Below are 20,590 nucleotides of genomic sequence, written 5' to 3' on the forward strand. Positions count from 1 at the left end.
TAGTATATTATACCATTTATTATCAACCAAAGTGGTTCTGTATTATACTTTTTAATTCTAAGTAATACAGACATATCGTTGGCTGTCCCAGTTACTAATTCTCTTACCTTTGTGATAACTGCAATAACTGGTTGGATCTTGGGTGAAGAAAAAATACATAGAAGTTGGTATACTGTTGGTATTCTGAATATGTATTATATCCTTTAGAAATTATGTGGATTACTTTAATTTTCAGACACATACATTGGGATGGTATTAATTATGATTGGAACAGTTCTTTGCTGCTGGGATAAAATAGACAACACTATACTCTTTTAATTTCATTTAGTATGTCAGTATTTTTAATAATATAATATTTTAATAGTTTTTCAATTTTAGGATACTACAATTTTGTCACTTATTAATATTACTCAATTAGATTTTTATAGAATTTTTTGTTGTGATGTGTTAAAGAGAATAAAGAATTAGTTACACATATGAGAAGTTTATATTTAATGACTGTTAAGTAGTAATAATTGCATGCTATTACGAAATACATGAAACATACAACACTGTGACTTTTTATTAGTATTGAAAATAATTGGTATTATGCTTATTTATTTATTTCGAATTAATAACTGTTACAAAATATAATTCATTCTGGGACTTTAGCTTTTGGGCACTTAACATTTTTTTTCTTACATTTATGAAAAGATTAATAACTATGTTAATAGATAATATAAATTTATCAATGGAACAATACAAAGTGTTGATATATCCGTGGTATTTACATACGAACTATAATCGTCCATATATACACGTAACATAAACAGCACCAAATAGAAGTGAATGTCGAAGACGGATTATTTAATTCACATCGTCGCACAAAATTTATATATTTATGAAAATGATGTGGTAGCGTATCACAGTAAAACAGATCAAATTTTATTCATTTACTCACGAGATCCGTTTTTACTGTTAGTATCAAGTTTTATTCTCACGATTCATTTTAAAAATTGTAGACTGCAGTTATCGGTAGTCGACAAAAAAGATTAAGTGGAAACACAATAAAGCAATATGAAGATAGTTAGAAATAAAGATTATTATTACAAATATTTACAATTAGTGTATGTAAGTAAGATCGACTTGACCTATGCACAATAAACATTTAGAAATTATACATATAAATGCTAATTATCCTTTTGTAGGTACAACAACAATGGTGATAATCGTTGTAACGCACAATTTGATAAATATCATTTTCTTCTCGCGCTATTTCCTGCCGTTTATCTTAAAACGTATTACCTTTTATATTCTATAGATTAAGATATATCTTGATCGTTCAGAAATTTTGATTTTACTTGGGACAATGTGTACATACTTAGTAAAACGGAAATGGCACTCTGATTCACGGTGAAATGAAATTAATTTCTTCCGTTTTTATAAACCACACGCTTTGCATTCGCAATTTCCACGATGACCATTAACACATTTATGATATATCTTTTTACTGGGATGTAATTACGAATATATTAAATGAGTAACACGTTCGTTACGAGTGTAAAAGTAGTGATGTATTATTTTGAATGCATTCTCATCTTACACAACAAATTTAATTTGTTAAATTTGGTAGAGAGAAGGCTCTATTTATAAAGTCTTCGAAAGTCCCATTGAAACGAAAAATTAGTGCTTTACATAAGGTTTTACATTCTAATGGTACTTTTTTTGTTGATCTTCTCCTGTTGGTGGTTTAAACTCGTTCGTCGCCACGCGACGACAAAAGGATAAGTGTGTCAATTAATGAAACAACTGAAGAGTGGTGTTTTTAACAACGTGTCTACATATTCAGATAATATTACATTTTCCTTACGAATCCGCATGTGGCTATATAATTCGTTTACAAAAATGTGGTAAAGCGCAATGTGGTTCACAAAATTGACATCGCAATTAAATTTACATTAATCATAGTTATACAATGATTACGCATTAAAAAAAAAAAATAAAAAAACAAGAAAAGAAACAAACTTTTCAACATCATTTATTCGGTTAATAAAAATTATTTCATGAAGTATTAATTCGTTTGTGTGTCCGACACGGAGATTGCATTGTACATTGGAAAAAAGAGAAAACATAAAATGGTAATAATAATTGGTTTACAATTATATTCACCGCGAACAACGGCGGCGGATCAACGTATGTGTGTGTGTTATCGTTAATCCCTTACGATTACGAATTACTTATGAAACTCAAGACTAGCATTGATCAATGGCCTCCCCTTCAAGCCCGAGATTTCTTGCTTTTCAGCTTGAACCATCCCGCACTCTTATTCGGATCACGTGGAACTGATGTGGACCTGCTGAGTTCTGGTTTTGAGTTAACGCCTCGTGACTTGGTGGCCAACGATTCTGTGGAAACGGTTCTATCCACCTTCTGCTTGTCCTTCGATTTCAGCGTACTGCGATTGATCGTGCCTGCAAGAATAATCATTCGATATTAATTAATTATTCTAATATATGATTTTTTAAGCATGAGAAGTGCGTAAAAAATTCATAAAAAATATTATTAGTTGACGTTTCTTAAAATTTTTTTTTCCCAATTTTTCAAAAATCGAACAATCACTCGAAGACATTTTTCGCATTACAAACAGTGCTGTAAATGATTTTTTTTTACACCTTTACACAATTTTTTTTTTAATATTTCATAAACAATTATATGTCTACAAAAATGATCAATTACTCCCTTAAACCGTATATTTACTGTGGAATGAAATTTCATATTTGTCAAAACTTTACGTTGAAATTGTTTCATAAAATTGTACATTGTGAATAAAAATTGGTACACTGATTTTTTTATGAATCTTTTGTGTACATTTCATATAGATATTTGTTCAATTGATTTTTACCGGTTTTCGATAGATTGTCTTTGCTTCGTCGCGCATCTTTTCCCCGACGACTAAGCGTTTCGCGACTTCTTTGTCTGCGCCTCATGGTCGCCATTGGTTTCGGATGCATTTGTTGATCGTAATTTATTTCAAAAGGTTCCCTGTAATGCCTGGGCTTCCAGGGCGCGAGAACACTCACGCTCCTTGATACTGTTCTTGTGTGCGATTGAAGCGGTCGATTTAATTCCTCCCTGCTTGCTGCTCTGCGTCTCTCATTGGGACCGGGTATTTCGCCCACTGGAAAAAAACAATACACTACGTCAGTGATTTACGTAAAAATTCATATGGTAATTTGTTAATTTCTTTGAAACATTATTTAACAAATTAACTGATGTGGTGTTGTATTTTTTTCTTTTTAATATTTGCAACAAATAAATGTCGTGGAATGAAAATGCCGAATAAAATAAATTACTAGGTAAACAGTGTAAAATAAAATTAGCACTACTTAAGACCTAATAACTTGTATTTTAATAAACCAGAAAGAACATAGATCATAAAAATTTCACTCCAACGCAAACTATACAAAATTTGTGGATCTTTCTTTACGTTCAAGTATTAAACACCAATATTACTTTTTTGTTTAATCAAATACCATAACGATATAACTCTTGTAAAGGGCAAGATCACTTAACAAACGATTAAACCCATACTTTTTCAACTTACCTGTAGCAGCGTGGAGGTATACTACAGATCTTTGCGACCGTTGAGAGTTCTGACTCTGTTGACTGCTATCCCCCGTTGTACTCTCACCGGAAGACAACGCGCTCTCGGCGAGCCTCGGTGGTTTCCGGGGTGGCGATAGAATGCCCAAAGTGTGGCGGCTGGAATTCGTAACATCACGCCCTGAACTGGCATGGTCGTCTCGTTTGTTCCTAAAATATATATGTATATAAATATTACATGTAAAATAATCAGTTTTTTAATATTCATTTATTTATCATTATAATTATTGTAATTTAGTATCGATTCAACCTACTTGTATAAAAAGGGTGAGCTTCGATTTATTTCAAATTCTTACTTTTTTTATGTTTGATGTTTGCACAGCGTAGTAAATAAACGAACTTAGAGCTACGAACAAACTGAATTACTTTCCGAGAAATCAACGCTACAAGCTACTTCCCGTATGCTTTATAACTTATGTTACATTATTTACAAGTAGCACGAAAAGTTGAAACGAAATTGTCATCAAAAGAAAGTACTGGGCTTTATTATATTTATCCTGATTTCGATATGTAAATCTGATTCGATATTTATGATATCAAGTGATTTCTAAATCACCTGCGATTTCTATTGGACGAAACGGACTCCTGATCCGTGTCTCCGAAGAAGCGCAAGTTCTTCTGCACAGAGACTCGTTCGGGTGCGGACGAGGCTTCCTCGTCCTCAGTTCCGGTGGTCAAAATCTCGCTTTCTGGTATCCTAGGCTTTTTGTCCACCGCCTGGAATAACAAACATCAAATACAAATAAGCAACAGCAACATGAACAAACGATGAAATAATAACACTTCCTTCTTAATTTAATCTCAATTTGCTTTCAAATCATTTCTTTGGTATTCTCAACTTCAAGTGACTAGTCGGATCATGTAAAAATCATCTTTTCAGTTCATCTATTTAAAAAGTTCATTTCTCTTTTCTTCAATTAAACAATACTTATACTGTGGTGATTCTCAACCACTTTTCTACGATGTCTAACACCTTTTGTCAGTTCCTTGACTTTTTTGCCAACTCTTAGCACAATTTTTAGAAGATCCATCATCCACGTCTTGAACCGGTAATGCTCATTTATCTTTGTACACCAAAAGGATTATTTTTCCCTTTAAAATTTAAATAAACAAATCAAAATAAATATCTTAGAGAACACGTTTCATAAGAGTAGCTGGTATCATTGTTACTTTCCAACACTTCCAACGAAATTTACTTTTCTAGAAAAAAAAAAAATCGACAAAGATAAGTGTACTTTTATACACCTCCTACGTTTAACTATAGCCTCTTAGAAAATTTCAAAAGGGACAAACCAGATACAGTAGTGCGCACATAAGCGTCCGTCGCTATTCCCACTAATTCTTGGAAATGGGACTTCGGAGTGGAGTTCGAGCATACCGTGTGAAACAAAGTAATTCGATATCGACTCCTGAATGTGAACAACTGACACTTGATATATCGGTATCCTACTCAGACTTCTCTCTTTTCTTTAGTTAAATTTGCAGAAGTCACCTACCCACTTAAGCGCCCGCATTCGCTCCCGACTGCGGGATGTGTGCACTACTGTATTTCGAGTAGAAAACATCCTTCCTCGAATCGCGGACCAGAGAACCGTCCAAGACAAAAAGTATACTCTGTCTTCTTCGCAGAGAGAAAGAAACGACAAACTTTCGACGAAAAGAAAAACAAAAAAAAAATTGAAGCAGAAAGAAAGACACACAACGATTCGGTATAGCCTACACACTAAGGCTAGACACGAAATACAATAAAGCCGAGCACAAAGGTGTATTCTTCGGTTGAACGAGAAAAATCCTTTGGTTCCCGCTCGTTTCCATTCGTGGCGCCTTCATGAGTCATGATCATCCTCCCCCTCGTTCCTCTCTCATCCGTTCATCCCCGATAGATCATCGTCCACGGCGAGATTCACGCGCACGCAATCATCTCGAACGGCGGAGCGGAGTCGACCTATCGAAGCGCGGCTTAGAGAACGGATCGGAATCGGTGCCTGACACAGAGATTATTCCGCGGACGATGGTTAAAGCTAGGCAGCCCCCTGATCGGCACTTAATCTCGCGATTAAATTAAACCACAGAGCGCGGAGTTAGTTAAGCATTTAATCAAACTGGTAATTGGAGGTTGTACTGGCCTAATGGCTCCGCTCCGTAGCGACCTGTGCTGACTGATGAATGCACCGGTCGGCTGGCTCACTTGGCTCGCCGCAAACCCGATAACCGGACCCACGATCCGTCCGCTCGTTATCGGATGCAACCTCGCAAAAATGATCTACACTTTGCCTTGTATATACTCTCTTCGCTCTGGAAGAACGGTTCAACCCCCTTCTTTTTTCTTGTTCGTTGTGAAAGGTGATACACACAGTCTCTCCCCGTTTTTAGGGGTGTAAAGTGTAGAAAGATGATCGTGTATAAATCATAATATACAGGGGAATCCCACAGTATTGGATACGGTAGGGGAGGGGAAATTTTTGGTTTCGTTTCATTTTGCGGAAAGTGATAGATCTCGAAATGAGGTGCCTTCGTCGATTCTATATGAAAAGGGAAGTCGAATTAGAGAAAAAAGAATTGTTTTGTGGCGTCAGGATTCGAACCTGCGATTTTCAGGTTACATAGATAACGTCATTGGCTAGACACTTTAACCACCACAACCAACGCCGCTTTCTTGGTATCTTCTACTTTTGTACGAGTTTTCTATTGTTCGTCAAAATCTACTATAGTACAGTATTATCTCGAGAAGGTAATTCCAACTTCATGTAGAAACACGAAATTGATACATTTTCAAAGAAACTAATGACGGTGAATATGGTATTCTAAAACCCTATTTCTCGATCCATCAAATGTATACCCAGAAATTATTCTGTATCTTAGAATCAGACTAACACAATTCTACCGTCTTGAAAATTGAGTTATATACAGCATTTTATTGCTCCTTCTTTATTAGAACCATAGTTATTAAAATATTTCTCAATAATGAATTATTATTGAAATTCCTATGATATTCCCATAATACTTAATTCATAAGAAACTAAATTTTCCTGATTATGCATGATCACTTTTGTTCTCGTTCTATTATACAATCTGAATAGTTCATTTATAATATTTTCACAAGAGAATGATTCTTTCAAATAGAAAGAGGAATGTGTCTTGTGAAAATTGAAATTTACTTTGATATTGGACTTGTTCTTCCTAGACAAAGACTTAAACCAGCCCTTCCTCTCAGCTTCTTGTCCCTGATTCTCCCTAGTGAGGGTGTTGCTCGACTCGCAAAAGGATTCCTCTTCTCTGGTGAGTGTACCCGTAGATCTTGACAGCCTTGTCGGCCTGGGTGGACTGGGACTGCCGCTGGGAGTAGATAGGCGTCTGCGTTGGCTGTATTCCTCCTACAAACAGATATGAAAAATATATTTTCATGCACCGACCTCCAAGAATTCGTGTTTCTTACATGGTGTCTATGTTCACAGTCTCAAGTCTATATGATATGTTTTTTTGCTAGCTACTACTGTATTATCAATTAATTTCTTATCTATACGCTTTATTATTTTTATAGTTTTTGATACATACATATATGGAATTTAATGTTTCGATATTAATTATTAATCCCAATATCCACCTAACAAAGAGAGCATGAAATAGCAACAATTAACAATAACTGGATTAAACATCTCATATCAATCTTCTTTTACTTCAACAATACAAGAATTATATAAAATTTCAATTTTTCAGTGAAGATTTATACCTCTGTATAAATTACTAAGATAGTCAATGTGCAGTGAAATTAAGATTTATACAAATAGAATATCTAAAGTAGATTGAAAGTGAGGTGTTTGTTAGTAATACATTCAATCATTCAGAAACAAAAGTTATAAATAAACGGTCTCCTTTTTCCAAGATATTTACGAGGAGCATTAAGGTGCAACAGCGGCCAGCCAGAGAACACAGCAAATTGAATCCACTGCTGTAGTAATTCGTTCAGAGGTGAATCACGTGGGCGGTATAGATACCTTGATTCAACGATTGGTAGCACTGGAAGGTTCGACTTTCTCTACTCTTATAATTCGCTAGTCCACTTTATTCGCAAAATTTGAGGGTTAAAGAAATTAACTGAAAATAACAATTTCGTAAGTTAAACAGCTACTTACTATTTGAGTTAAAGTGTTAAGTAGATAGAATATCAAACAAATATGTATATGTAAAAACTTGAATGTTATGCCTTATTATGTTTCCATAAAGAATTTTCAAACATAACCTTAAAATGGTTCGTTTAAAGTAGGATATTCCTGTTGAAAAAAATAAAATAAAACAAATAAAATGCACCATCAAGTGTTCCAATCATCGAGCCTCAGCGACTTTTCATTTCGCTAAGCTGAGTGTCTAGGTTGTATAAAACTCGAAGAAACGCGGGTAGACGCGTGTCCGTTTCATTCCCGACGACGTCTACGTCGTCATTATTATTATCATGTTTTGCATCACCACCATCATCAACGCTGCCACCTCCGTCATTTACCCTTGCTCTCTCGCATGCATAACGCGCCGGCCACGGACAGCTCCGGGCGTTTTATCGCAACTCTGCCTGTTTATTCATCGATACTCTGCAAAAGAGCCACTATGGTATATAAGAGCGTCTGCTCTATCTGTTGTTCCTGTTCCATGGAAACGTTCACATCATGGAGGAGCATAATTTTCGAGGAGCAAGAAATATGTTGTGATTCCTCGGCTGTTCTCCCTAGCTTAGGCTAATCCTGTTCGATTGCCTCTGAAATTGCATAATCCGGCCCGATTATGCGAACTTGATGCTCTATTACTTTTACCATGATACTATAGTTCTAAAGCTATTTGTGTGATGGATAGTTGTTGAGGAATAAGTGCATTTTCGTAACGGTGTTGTAAACTGCTTTGAAATTTTGCGTTTAAAGGTGATATCGATTGTTTGTCCCCTGCATAATTAGGTAATTTTTAAAATTGTTCATCTAAGTCGAATTATGCAAACGTTTTCTTTTTCCTGAGTATCTGTTTTATGAATCTTAGCTCCTTAGGTTCTAGTTGTGCTAATTGTTTTTTATCGGATTAATAATTAACGTAGGTTATTAGAACAGTCAAATATGTACCTAAGCTTTAACAATAATATGCAAGAAACTTTAGGTCGAAGTAATATTATTCTAGCTATTTACGCATTTACGAACCCTAACCTCAATGACCAGACCAGTTATTATTTTCTGCATGAAATAGAAGTTACTTTGTCCACTAGGTTAGACTTAGTACAGTAATAGTGCGATAAATACTCGTCAGCATACATTCTGTGACAAAGCTCATCCGTTTATAATGCATAATAAATATTGTGCACGTTCCTAGATTCGCGCCCATTCGGACGCTACACATGCACTTGTATAATCTGTCACGCAAATACGTAGTCTACGTCGCAGTACAAGAATGAATCTTTAGATTCGCCACAATGTTGATCACGTTCATGCAACCATTATTAAATACATACGTAATAGCATTTACGTGTACTTTCCATCTATGCGTATTATTTTTACGATAGACAAATTTTCGCGAAGGTATTGCGGGTACATTCTTCTATGACAAATTATATAATATATTCTAGCAAAAGGGAGTGCGCAGACTATGTTGCGCAGTGTAGACGGGCGCGAAGGACCGCGAGCTACGATCAGGCAGCGGTGCATGCGTTACTAGCGGACCTTTCGATACGCAATATAATAACATATCGCGCGTACGCGGCCGCGGCCCATACCCACCGCATAAACTCTTAAATGACTCACAATGAATAGCCCATATCGCGGAATCATCTGCATAGTACAAGCACGGCGCGCTTCCCTCGTACTATCCATATATACGAGCAACAATATCCCGTATGCTTTCCATAACGAGTCGCGGAACCGACCGACCGTCCGACCGACGAAGACGACGACGGGCCTGAGGACGACCAGGACGACGACGACGACGACGACGACCAAGAAAGAAAAGGAAGAGGAGGAAAAAGGAGAAAGAAGAAAAGAGCAGGGGTTCTGTACCCTGCGGGCATTGTGACCCACGCACCGCCCTAACTCCTATAGCACCAAGGAACACTGTTCTTCTTCTTCTCCCAGTTTCCTTCCCGCTCCGTTCATTCTTCTCTTCTCTCGTTCGTTCGTCAACCTTCTCTCTGACTTCATCGGAGAACGCGTTATACGCGCCTACTCCCTCGCAGAGACTGGCGTGGGCCGTCGAGATTGGGCTAGGTCTGGGCTGCAGGGCCTCGCGCACGCGTTCTGCTCGCTCGCACGCACCGACACGTCGTGACTTGCCATCCACCCCTCCAATGCGCACGCGCTCGAGTTCTACGCATATTAGCCAGTTCACGTCAAATGCTACGAGAATTGTAGTGGTAATTGGTGTTTCTTTTTTAAATTGATATGTTTAATGGTACCCTGGATAAACTAAAGTGTGTAAAATGTTAGTCTTATATTTGAAATGATTTTGGAGATTTTTAATGTTAAGGTTCTGAAGAGTTTGACGAAGTCTGTCGAGAACTACGCATTTCACTCGCGGTATTTAGTCATTTTAATTTGCTTGTAATCGTTTTAAAGTAGAAAGTATGCCTTTTGCAAATATATATAAAGCAACTTTTGAAATATTGAAGAAATATTATTTATGATGGTATTACGATTTGACGTAAAATGGTTCGTATGTTAGGTTATGTTTCGACGTGGATACGTATTTGCGTGTATGTGTAGTGACAGAATGTGTATGAGCGTTTATGTAAGATAGTGTTCTTTCAATGGTGTGCACGCGTGCTCTTCATGCGTGTTTTCAAGCGTGTACGTGCGTATTTAGAGGCGGTGTTTTGTATATAACAGTGTTGCAAACGCGAGCGTACGAGGCCTGTTCATCCTCGACGCATAACTCTGCAACATTAAACCGTCCGCCGTGGGTCAGCGTAGATTACGCATAAATCCAGGGGAGAGGCGATTTACGACGTCAACCGACACCCCTTTTAACCCCGCGAATTTTCTGTTGCTTCGTCCGACCGGGCTCTTTTTGGCATGAAGGAGGAACCTATTGCAGTGGGACGGCTTTGTCTTATGAACGACGAAAGGGAGTGGCGGTGCTTGGTAAAGTGAAAATTGTAAGGAACTCAATTGATTTTTGTACGAGGAATTTATTACCTTTGAGTTTGTTTAATTTCTATATCATCAGTTAAAAATGTGACTAACGTTGCTATTATTAAGTTATTAATTATTTGATAATATAGTACTCAAGTAGCAATCAATTTTTTATTCTATTTTCATATAATACGAATGTATAAAAAGTGTGCCTTCATATTAGGCTAAATTTTCATGTTACACATGCATACAATATAGATTTTAATAAATTCACCTCTCACTCAATTATCCCCAATAATTTTATTATTATAATTCAGAAATATACAAAGTCCTGTTTAACCATGCGATAACTAGCCAACAAGCATCGTGAGGCATCAACCTACATAACATTTACACGAGCAACCGCGTTTCACAACGTTCCGGAACTGATACGGTAAAATCGACGCGAACATCTACAAGATTCCCATCATCGATAACACGCAATCCAAGTGAGGCTTGAAATCACCGCGTAAATTCTCCCAATTAAGCTTCTCAGGCTGTGTGTTAGGTGGCGGGAAACGCGCGAAGGGGATCGACGCCACCTATGGTACAGGGTACGAATTTCCTTCTTTTTTTCCTTCACCGCTCCCGCCCTCCATCCAGATGCGTAAATCGACGGGGCCGTAGAGGCGGCAAAAAGCGTTCATCTTAAATGGAATGTACGCAGATTGAAACCGAGCTGGCTGCGCGCAGGATCTCACAGTCTCGCTGCTTTTCTTTTGGAATCGGCACACGGCGTGCCGCAGGATTACAGCGTGCGTATCGTAAAACCAAGAGAGTCTTGCGAGGTGTGGGGAGGAGAGGAGTTTAAGGGAATTGCACGTGAGGAAGGGAGACAAACGAGCGAGAAACGAGAAAGGGAGAGACGAAACAAGACACATGGCAGTGAGGAAGAACGACGAGCAACGAGGAGGGGGATAGAGCGCGCACCGTATAATGTCGGCGCGAGAAAAAGTATAATGAGAGGGAATCCCGCCGCTGTACGTACAAAGGAATATTACAGTAAGATCTGTAACGTGCAAAGCCGCAAAATAAACGAAGTACGCGTAATGGGGTATCGGTTCTGTCGTCTCCCCTGTGGTGCACCTTCGGCTGCTGCGCACGCGTGTTACACTCACGGAGGAAGGCAGATGGAGCTAGGGAGGCCTGCGCAAACCGAGCAATAAGAGCAATGCGTGCGTACTGAGAGAAGCGAGCGAGAAAAGCGAAAGAACCAGCGGGAAAAAACTTTGAGACGCGGCGCAAGAAGCGTCGATCTTGGATATCTTGCCGACAGAGGACAACGCGGGACGGTATGTTGGATTATGTAGGTATGCACCTCAGAAAAATATCGTTCTTCCGTATGTTTATTCGTGCTTTTAAAACTTGCTGTCTCAAGTGACCACTCGTGGTATTTTAAACGACACGCGTTATATTTTAATAGAAACGTAGTTTAATGTGTATCAAAGAAATAATTTTTAAGCCTTAGAAAAATATCGTTCTTCCGTATGTTTATTCGTGCTTTTAAAACTTGCTCTCTCAAGTGACCACTCGTGGTATTTTAAACGACTCGCGTTATATTTTAATAGAAACGTAGTTTAATGTGTATCAAAGAAATAATTTTTAATTCGAAGCTTTTCTTTATTAGTGACAAAGTGTAACTCCTATGCAGAATATAAGATCGACGAAGAATGCTCAACTACGCATTAGTACACCTAAAACAGTACCAACATGACCATCGAAAATTTACGTCTCGTACCAATCAACGTACATATATCCCATATGTATCTGACCCAATTTCACAATGTGACACACGAAGCGCAGCTCGAAGAACGAAATGAATAAAATGAAAAGAAAGAAAGGTAATTAAAAAAAAAAAAGAAGAAAAAGCTTTATGAGTAAAAAGAAAAGAGGGATCGATCTGAAGCATGATGCGCGCTTGTAAGGTTCTTGTTCTTATGGGCGGCGCAAGGTCGTCCGCTCCGGCGTTGCGGAGCAACGTCGTGGTGGCAACGCCAGCACGAGGTTTCTAGGAGGCTGGAGAGAACGAGCTTTGCGCGCCGGTAGAAAACCGGATGCACACTTTTGCGCCCGTGTTGCACGGACGAGCGACCACCACCGCTGCCATTAATAATCGAAGGTCCACGCCGCGAGATGGGAGGGTGGTAGTGGTGATCGCGGTTTACTTTCTTTGGAATAACAATACTTAGAGAGGGATCTTCTCCGTTGATACACTTGCCCGCCTGTCAATGGGGGCACTACACACCATGGGAAAGTCCGAGAGTTCTCGAGATCATTTCAAGACTATTCGAGCGAATCGGCCGGAACCGCCCACGGATGGGTTGGCACCCTGCCCTGCCCGTACATGTTCCCTTCTACACGCATGCGCGTTTCTCTTGTGGCTTTCCCCTCTATGCTTGTACTTGTATCTCCATCCACGCTTATAATTGATGAAATGACACCGGGCTCGGAAACGGACGGACGGCCAACGTTATCGGACTCTCGCCGATAGGTCCCCACCACGGGTACTCTTTTTACTATATGGTTCTTTTGTTAGATGGTTGCTAAATGGAGAAGAAGAGGAAGAGAAGTAAAATTGACACTTTGATGAGCGTTAAAGTGAAACTGGGTGAGGTTTAATTGGAGGGAAGAGGAGGAAGGTGGTACCGAGAGCCAGACGGAGAGACGTTGAGTTATAATTGTGCAATGAAGCTGTGTGGAAGATTGAATGGAACACTGAGCACGACGAAAATTCTCCTTTGTTCATCCGTAGTTAAATGTAAACAATTGTTAAATAATTTTACTGTGAAAATATGTGAACATCGGTGAAGAAAATATGAAGTATGTTGAAACAACGAATAACATATGGAATCAGAATCATTTGTATAGTGTTATACTCTTTAAGAAAGAAAAACAGATATTGAAATAAAGAACGGTGCTTGAGAAAAATATGTTAACAAAGTTAACTGAAAAAGTAAAAAAAAAAACAGAATTGAAACTAAAATAAAGTGAAAAATAGAACGTATTTAATACTAGTAAAAAAAAAAAACAGTATGAAACGAGACTGCATCTCATCAAGCACAATGTAAAAAATACCAAAGGTATACGATGGTTCTGAGAAATACTGTGCTAATCAGCGAGCAAACTGTGTATTACCGTCATTTTTCTTCAATTGACGCCGTACAATTTAATCGTACACCTGCAACTGGTCGTAGAAGAAAAGAAAGTTTGAGTGAGACCGACCACCTTGGTCGATGTCTACTCGTTGTCGATGAATATTAATTGTGTCAGTGCCTGAATAACCGGCTGCTGATTGCAGCCCTGTTTGCAAGCTCGCACATTTCCCCTTGTGTTTTTCATGAAAACAACTTGCAACGTGTCATCAGGTAAATTAATATTGGCAATGTCGACGTGGAGACTGTTGACTCATATTCGTATGTCCTTAGAATATTCTACGGCGTATGCACTTTCTAATTTTTCACACAGGAAAAATGCACAATTTTGTGATGGTAATCCACGTTAGACTTCTAACACAGAGTGTTGAAGAATTAAACAGTTCACAGCATACAATTAGCGGTCAGTTTACATGTAACGAAACTTAAGGAATTCTTAGAACTGTTGAAAACACTTAAACCCATCTCACTTTCGGTATGCTGTTTTTCTAACCGCGAAACAAGTTCTCGTATGTACCTTGCCGCGAATTTAATACTATGTGTGTATAATGCACGGACAAACGGCGCGTACAAACGATGCAATTGTTAAGACATCGAGCCAAGTTCCTTCGTCACCCTACGTCGTTAAAGCAAGTCCTGATCAAGCCCTGCGCCAGCCAGCTCGAGGAAATTGTGAACCGTCACGCCGCGTGATTCCCACAATGACAAGCTGCATCCTAATCTACAGTTGATATATTGTGGTTCTGTAGAGTGGAAAAAACCCACTTGGATATTTTTCTGCGACGAAAGAAAGCCTTGTTGACATACAGAATGTTCGAAAGAATTGCTAAAATTCAAAAGCAAATAACACCTAAATAGTCATAGAACTGTTCCCTTAACCCATTCGAGGCCAATCACACACCTGGCGTGTAATGCCGTATGTGTAACGATCGTGGATTTATATCATGTTATTACCGAAGTACTAATCATAGAAATAAGATGATTTTTGAACGAAATAAAAGTTAAAGCTCTGTAGATATTAAAACCTGCGTTGGTTTCAAACTAGGACCACAAAGTCAGTGTAGACACATATGGTGTGTGCTGGCCTGATTTCTACGAGAAATGTCTACAACGTTAATTCTTCACTTCCCAAACATGTTTTCTCTTCTCAATTTTCAATATAAAGAGAGACAGAATTTTGGCTCCTTTCGAAAAGTCGCTGGGGTCTCGAGTGGGTTAAGAAAATACAAATAAGAGACACAAACGTAGAAGAAACCAGACACCTGTGTCAATATAACAGTTCCGATGTATATATATTTATCAAGTGAATTTTCTTCCCCCGAGAAAATCACGGGTGTTCCAGACTCTATTCCATAAACCTCTAAATTCGATCATTTGCATAGCGTACGTCGATAAATCGCAGGTCTGCGGTTACGCCACGGATCGAATAGGTAATAGAGCGGCAGTTAGTCGCGAGAAGGAGCGTATCTGGTCGGGTATCTCGTCTCACTCGTAGGCAACATCGAGTGCAGGCGCGCACGGTGCCATCTACACACGGGAACGAGGGCCTCCTCACGATACATATTGACCAGTCGCGGCCCGTCGCTTAGATGCTCTCTATGGGTAGTTACCAGGGGAAAGATGTATCTCCCTAGTACCACCTAGTACAAACCGACTGGTCTCTCGACACGCGGATTTTAAGCCGAACGTAAAGAAGAAGGAGAAGGAGATATAGATAAATAGATAGAGAAAGAGAAGTGGGGAGAGATCGTGTACGTGTGACAGGGAGGGGAATAGAAGCAGAGAGAGAGAAAGGGAGGAAACACGGCGCGCAATGCGGCAGGTAGAATCGTATCGGCAAATTGCAATCGACGACCGCCTTGTCGGCAACTCCCCGTGGCAACAGGAAAGCGCTGCCGAGAAAGACGGAAATCGAGGCTGAAAAGGGAGCAGAACGAGGACAGAGAGGTTATCTACTATCCTACAAGTGATACGAATATCCGGCATTGTTTAGGTCTTCGGGGCTAAGGAGTTATCGGCCGTTGATCGTTCCAGGAATCGCAGCCCGGTATTCTCATTGATACCTTCTTCTGCTTCTTCTTCTTCTGCTTTCCATACACGCGTGGGTCGAACCAACCGATCTGGTCGAGGCTGCCGGATGAAGTTGGGTCAGTTCGTACACGTTGCCGGAGACGCGAGCACCTCGTTCGGAGTATAAATCGTAACGGGTTTTCACCAAAACAACGGGCTATTATTTCTAACTTACGAGCGGACACGCGATGCAAAGAGAGGAACGGTAATTCGATTTTTCTCTTCGCTCGGAAATCATGGACGTCGGGTCGGGGAGAGTCGTTATCGCGGTGAATCGAACCCGTTCGAATTTACGAGTATCACGGGGGAACGATTTTCCGTACGGTTGCAATTTTTTTTTTCTTCGTCCGCCGCCACTTCGCAATCTAACCTCGCGCCGGCGATGATGTCATCGCGGGATACTTGTTATTCCCCCTACAAACAACGCTGTACAATTTTTTCGACCCACTCGGATTATCTCTTACTCAATAACCATGCAAATAGAGATATAGATCATACGCTGTTCAAATATTTGCATTTCGAATAATCGCGTTCGAAACGTATCACGATTTAGTGCCCCCGTTCTCATGAATATTTCATACAGACGTACAAACAAATACGTAGACAAACGTTTCTCACGGGCGTGAACTGTTGAAAAACACGTAGAAAGGAAAACGCGCGAATTGCCGAACGATCGACGGAGAGAGCCGAAAAGTGAACGGTGTCCGGCTGACAAGTGAAAAATTTGACTTACAACGCGCTTTCTTTCGATCGTCCTACGAATTGATCACCGCTAACCACGAAACAGCTAGATGGTAGTCTTGCACGGGTAAGAGAGACGCCGGGCAGATGTTTTCGCACGGGGTAAAAGCCACGAGGCCGTGCGAGCGAGGATTCGTTAATAGTACAACTATTTCGAGAATCTCGCGATCTCACGGTTGAACCTTTTAACCTCTTATCTATCTCGCCCAACCTCGAGCTGTTCGTTAAACTGTACAGCAGTTCAGAAGTTGAAGTTCTCCTCCGGTGCTTGGAAAGGTTCGTTTCCTTTACACCGCGCCGCGGTTCGTTGTTATTGTTGTTGCGGCGTGTACATCGAATCGGTGTAGAAACGATACAACCAGCAGCGGCGGCCGTCTGTGTAACAGACTGTGAGAAATCTTCATCGTGCTGGGAAACGAGAGGAGGAAGACAGCGGTGTAACTACTTCTCGTCTGAACTATGAAAAAGACGTCGGTAGACGACGTCTAACCCCCGAGAGGCACGCACTACCTTACCGACCGACGTCTCTTCTTCCTTTCGCTTTTAATCTGCAGTCATTTTCAACCCCACCTACCGGAAGGTAGTCGGTCTCTACTCTCGACCCCTTCCTCGTTGTATGTACTCCTATAATGTTTTTTCTTTTCCAACCGACTACTATGTGCCTTCCGTGATCTCGAATTTCCATTCAATCGCGGTTTACATATCGCTCGAACGTCTAGTAATTTTGTGTTCGTGTTGAACTTACGGTATAGGAAAGTACGACGTTCGAATGTCTATTAAACTTCGTTTGTTCGTGGCTGAATTTAAAATGTACGTACATTCACGTACCATAGGAAGCCGGATGATAATATCACGGTGGTAATTGTTCTGTATAAATTGTGTAATATTTAACGTATTTACAGATCTCTTGTATCTCTTTTTCCCGTAATTTTACTGCGCGGTGGGGTACGTTGCGTGTGTCGTTACGTGGGATTCCTGTAATTTATGCTACACTGGTGAATTTAAGCAGCAACGGCGATTAGCATAAATCGCTTCATTAGCCACTCTCTTCGTTCGTTTATGAGCTTGACTAAAGTACCATTATTCAGAAATTAGACGGTTAATGAAAGCGGGGGAGGTAATAGGAAGAAACCAGGAACAGGGGTACCAACCTACCACGATACTAACGAGTCTACGCTTGTAAAATGTCCCGGTTTGTAGTAAAACACAACTGTAATCCCTTTTACTAACTCATTAGAAACCACGATTTCCTCTTCCGCAATGCGGCTATTTCAAGAATGCGGATTTCACTGTTTTTCGACTGAACTATCGAAATATGATTTATTCTTCCTCGATTAACTCAGAAAACTTCGAAATTTACGAGTTTTGAGGTTAAGTTAAGTCCTATTCTATTATTTTCCGATCGAACCTTAATCTTCCTAAAATTAAGGTCGATAAATCTGAAGTTGGTAGGCGTTTCTTTTTCTACCACCGTGTAAAAATTGCTATCATCTTTCATTAAGCGTTTATTGTTTAATTTAATTGACGTCAGTCAACGTTATAATTAATTCGTTGAACATTCGATAAATTTATACGACAAATAATTTCTTTTCAGATGTCGAATAGTGAAACAGTCTGTCCAACCTTCGAAGTTAACGAAGACAGTCGATCCAATTGCCAATCGAATACACACGTATTGCCAATAGGATGACAAAACGAGAAACCAATTCCTAACCTATGATTTTCAAAACGTCGACGCAAAATTGATCCAGGGAAAGATGCGAAGAAACGTTCCAATTCGATACACGACCACGTCGGTGGTACGCAGAGTTTATTCAAGTGGCCGTACCGATCGAGTGGAAACGTCCACCTTCCTGGCACGGAGCAGTAGTAACCTTAGTCGGGGATCTAGATGCGATCGTTACAATGTCGGCCGAGACAGAGTGGCGTGAGTCGCGGTCGCTCGTCGGAATAGATGTTACCGTCAGCCGCCACGAGACACCTCAGCGATCACGCGGAACGAAATCGTTTATTTACCGAATGACAGACTCATTTATTCATCGCCGCGGCTTTTTAAATAATTCAAACATTAGGGGGAAAATCTCGGGGGTAGGGGGTACGGTTCGCGAAGAAGCACCGGACTTGTTTTCCAAACAATTCAATTCGTAACGTTCTACGGAAACTCGTGTAGAGGCTCTTTAAGGATGTTTTTTGAGAATAAATCGAAGATCAAGTAGATTTAATATCGAATACAACCACGATTTCGCGATCTATGTAAAATCGGTCAGGCGTCCAAGTAAACATGTTTTAGCTATCAGGACACGAAACGAGGGGAAAAATAATAATAATATGTACACAGCTTGAACAAACTCATCTGAGTAAAATTTATACGTTTCTTGGGCAATAATTGACTGAGTGAGCGCTACCAGAAAATAATTCCGGTCAGTACGACTAACATGCCTACGGAAAATACAACCGCAAAGAGTTAATGTATTTTCCATTTGTAAATGAAATACCATTTTCTACTTGAAACACCAAATCATATGCTACCGTTCATTTATGGCTGGAACCCTCAAACAGACTGCAACGCTCGTTCGTGAAAAACAGATGATGACGTTAATTCTTACGAGAATTAATTCGCCTTGGAAAGGCAAAAGTTGGTTAGGACACCGATGCACAGAGGTCGCAGTTCACGTGTCCTTTTCACGGGGGAATACCAGAGCGATCGTCGGCAAATGAAAGATAGTTTGCGGAACGATAGCGATCCGCGTCAAGAATAGTTCTCCGCGAGGAAAGGGCTTCCAATTGCTTCCTGGTCGGTCGATAACAGCCTCCACCCTGCCTCGGGACGATAATTCTGGATTAACAACAGGACGTCGGGTATCGATTGTTTATCGTGTGAAAGCCGTCCGTGAACGATCGTCCATTACGTTCGCCATGTTGCACGCCGTTCCGCTGCTGCGGAGGGATGGTCTCTTGAACAACCTTTCTCGGTATCTGCCCTCGGTAATCTCCTCGCAATGAAGAAGCCTCCTCCCTTTCTCTGCCCCTCTGATCCGGAAATTCACGGAATATCGCCCGTAAACGCGATACATTGCGGGAAAATAGTAATAAAGCGACCCGTGCCGCGTCCTCCTCTTCCGGGGACGTCTGGAAATTGTACAGGTCGTAGAACGGTTTGTTGCAGAGGGTTTTTTCTTTTTTTTTTATACCATAAACTGAATGGAACGTCATAGAGGTTAGGTTTAACAACGATCCAATCGCGCTTCGTCCTATAATCCCCGGTGTTATACATATTTTGTAAATAAAAATGATACGCTAACAATACGAATAATTAGGTTAAGTGAGGTTAAGTTACATTTACATCCAGACTTCAATTTTTTTTTTTTTTCTTCAAAAATATACAGCTAATAATATCGCTGAATTCAGAAAAGTTGCAATAAATCGTACAATTGTCGCAGCACTTTCCCAACTACTTAGAACCTCAAACTTCCGACAAGTCACCATGAAATTGGCTCGGAGACACCGAGAGGTCGCTATCCGAACGCCACTTACCCGAAGAAGGACAATGGACGGAATGGTCTCCGTGTACAGATATCGCGATGCGAAAGAAGAATGGCACAGTAGAAATCGAAGAAGCGTAGACACAGGAAGAAGAGGGCAGAAGAAGAAGAAGAAGAAGAAGGCGACGAGCTCGTAGAAGAGAGAGAGAGAGAGAGAACCCGCGCCGGTAAAGAAAGAGCAACAAAGATATCCGAGCGTTCGGCAGACCACAATAAATAGCCGTGGTATCGTGTTGCGAGTAATTGAACGGGGCTTCATCCGTGGTGCATTAAGTATTGAAAACGTGCTGGATCCAGTGAGACAGCGAAG

General features: G+C 40.1%; 1 protein-coding gene across 1 annotated transcript in view; it reads right to left on the bottom strand.

Annotated features, from left to right (window-relative positions):
- Nucleotides 1-2,066: 2,066 nt before the first annotated feature.
- LOC108578551 overlaps nucleotides 2,067-20,590 on the bottom strand; it is a 198,236-nt gene continuing 179,712 nt past the window's right edge. The window contains exons 5-9 of the mRNA XM_017941910.1: nucleotides 6,801-7,016; nucleotides 4,199-4,359; nucleotides 3,584-3,792; nucleotides 2,882-3,157; nucleotides 2,067-2,450 (exon numbers count right to left, since the gene is read on the bottom strand). Coding sequence (XP_017797399.1) covers nucleotides 2,257-2,450; nucleotides 2,882-3,157; nucleotides 3,584-3,792; nucleotides 4,199-4,359; nucleotides 6,801-7,016 — 1,056 coding nt within the window. The 3' untranslated portion in view covers nucleotides 2,067-2,256. The remainder of the gene's footprint in view (nucleotides 2,451-2,881; nucleotides 3,158-3,583; nucleotides 3,793-4,198; nucleotides 4,360-6,800; nucleotides 7,017-20,590) is intronic.

Source organism: Habropoda laboriosa, unplaced genomic scaffold, assembly GCF_001263275.1.
Source record: "Habropoda laboriosa isolate 0110345459 unplaced genomic scaffold, ASM126327v1 scaffold41, whole genome shotgun sequence".
Classification (NCBI taxonomy): Eukaryota; Metazoa; Arthropoda; class Insecta; order Hymenoptera; family Apidae; genus Habropoda; species Habropoda laboriosa.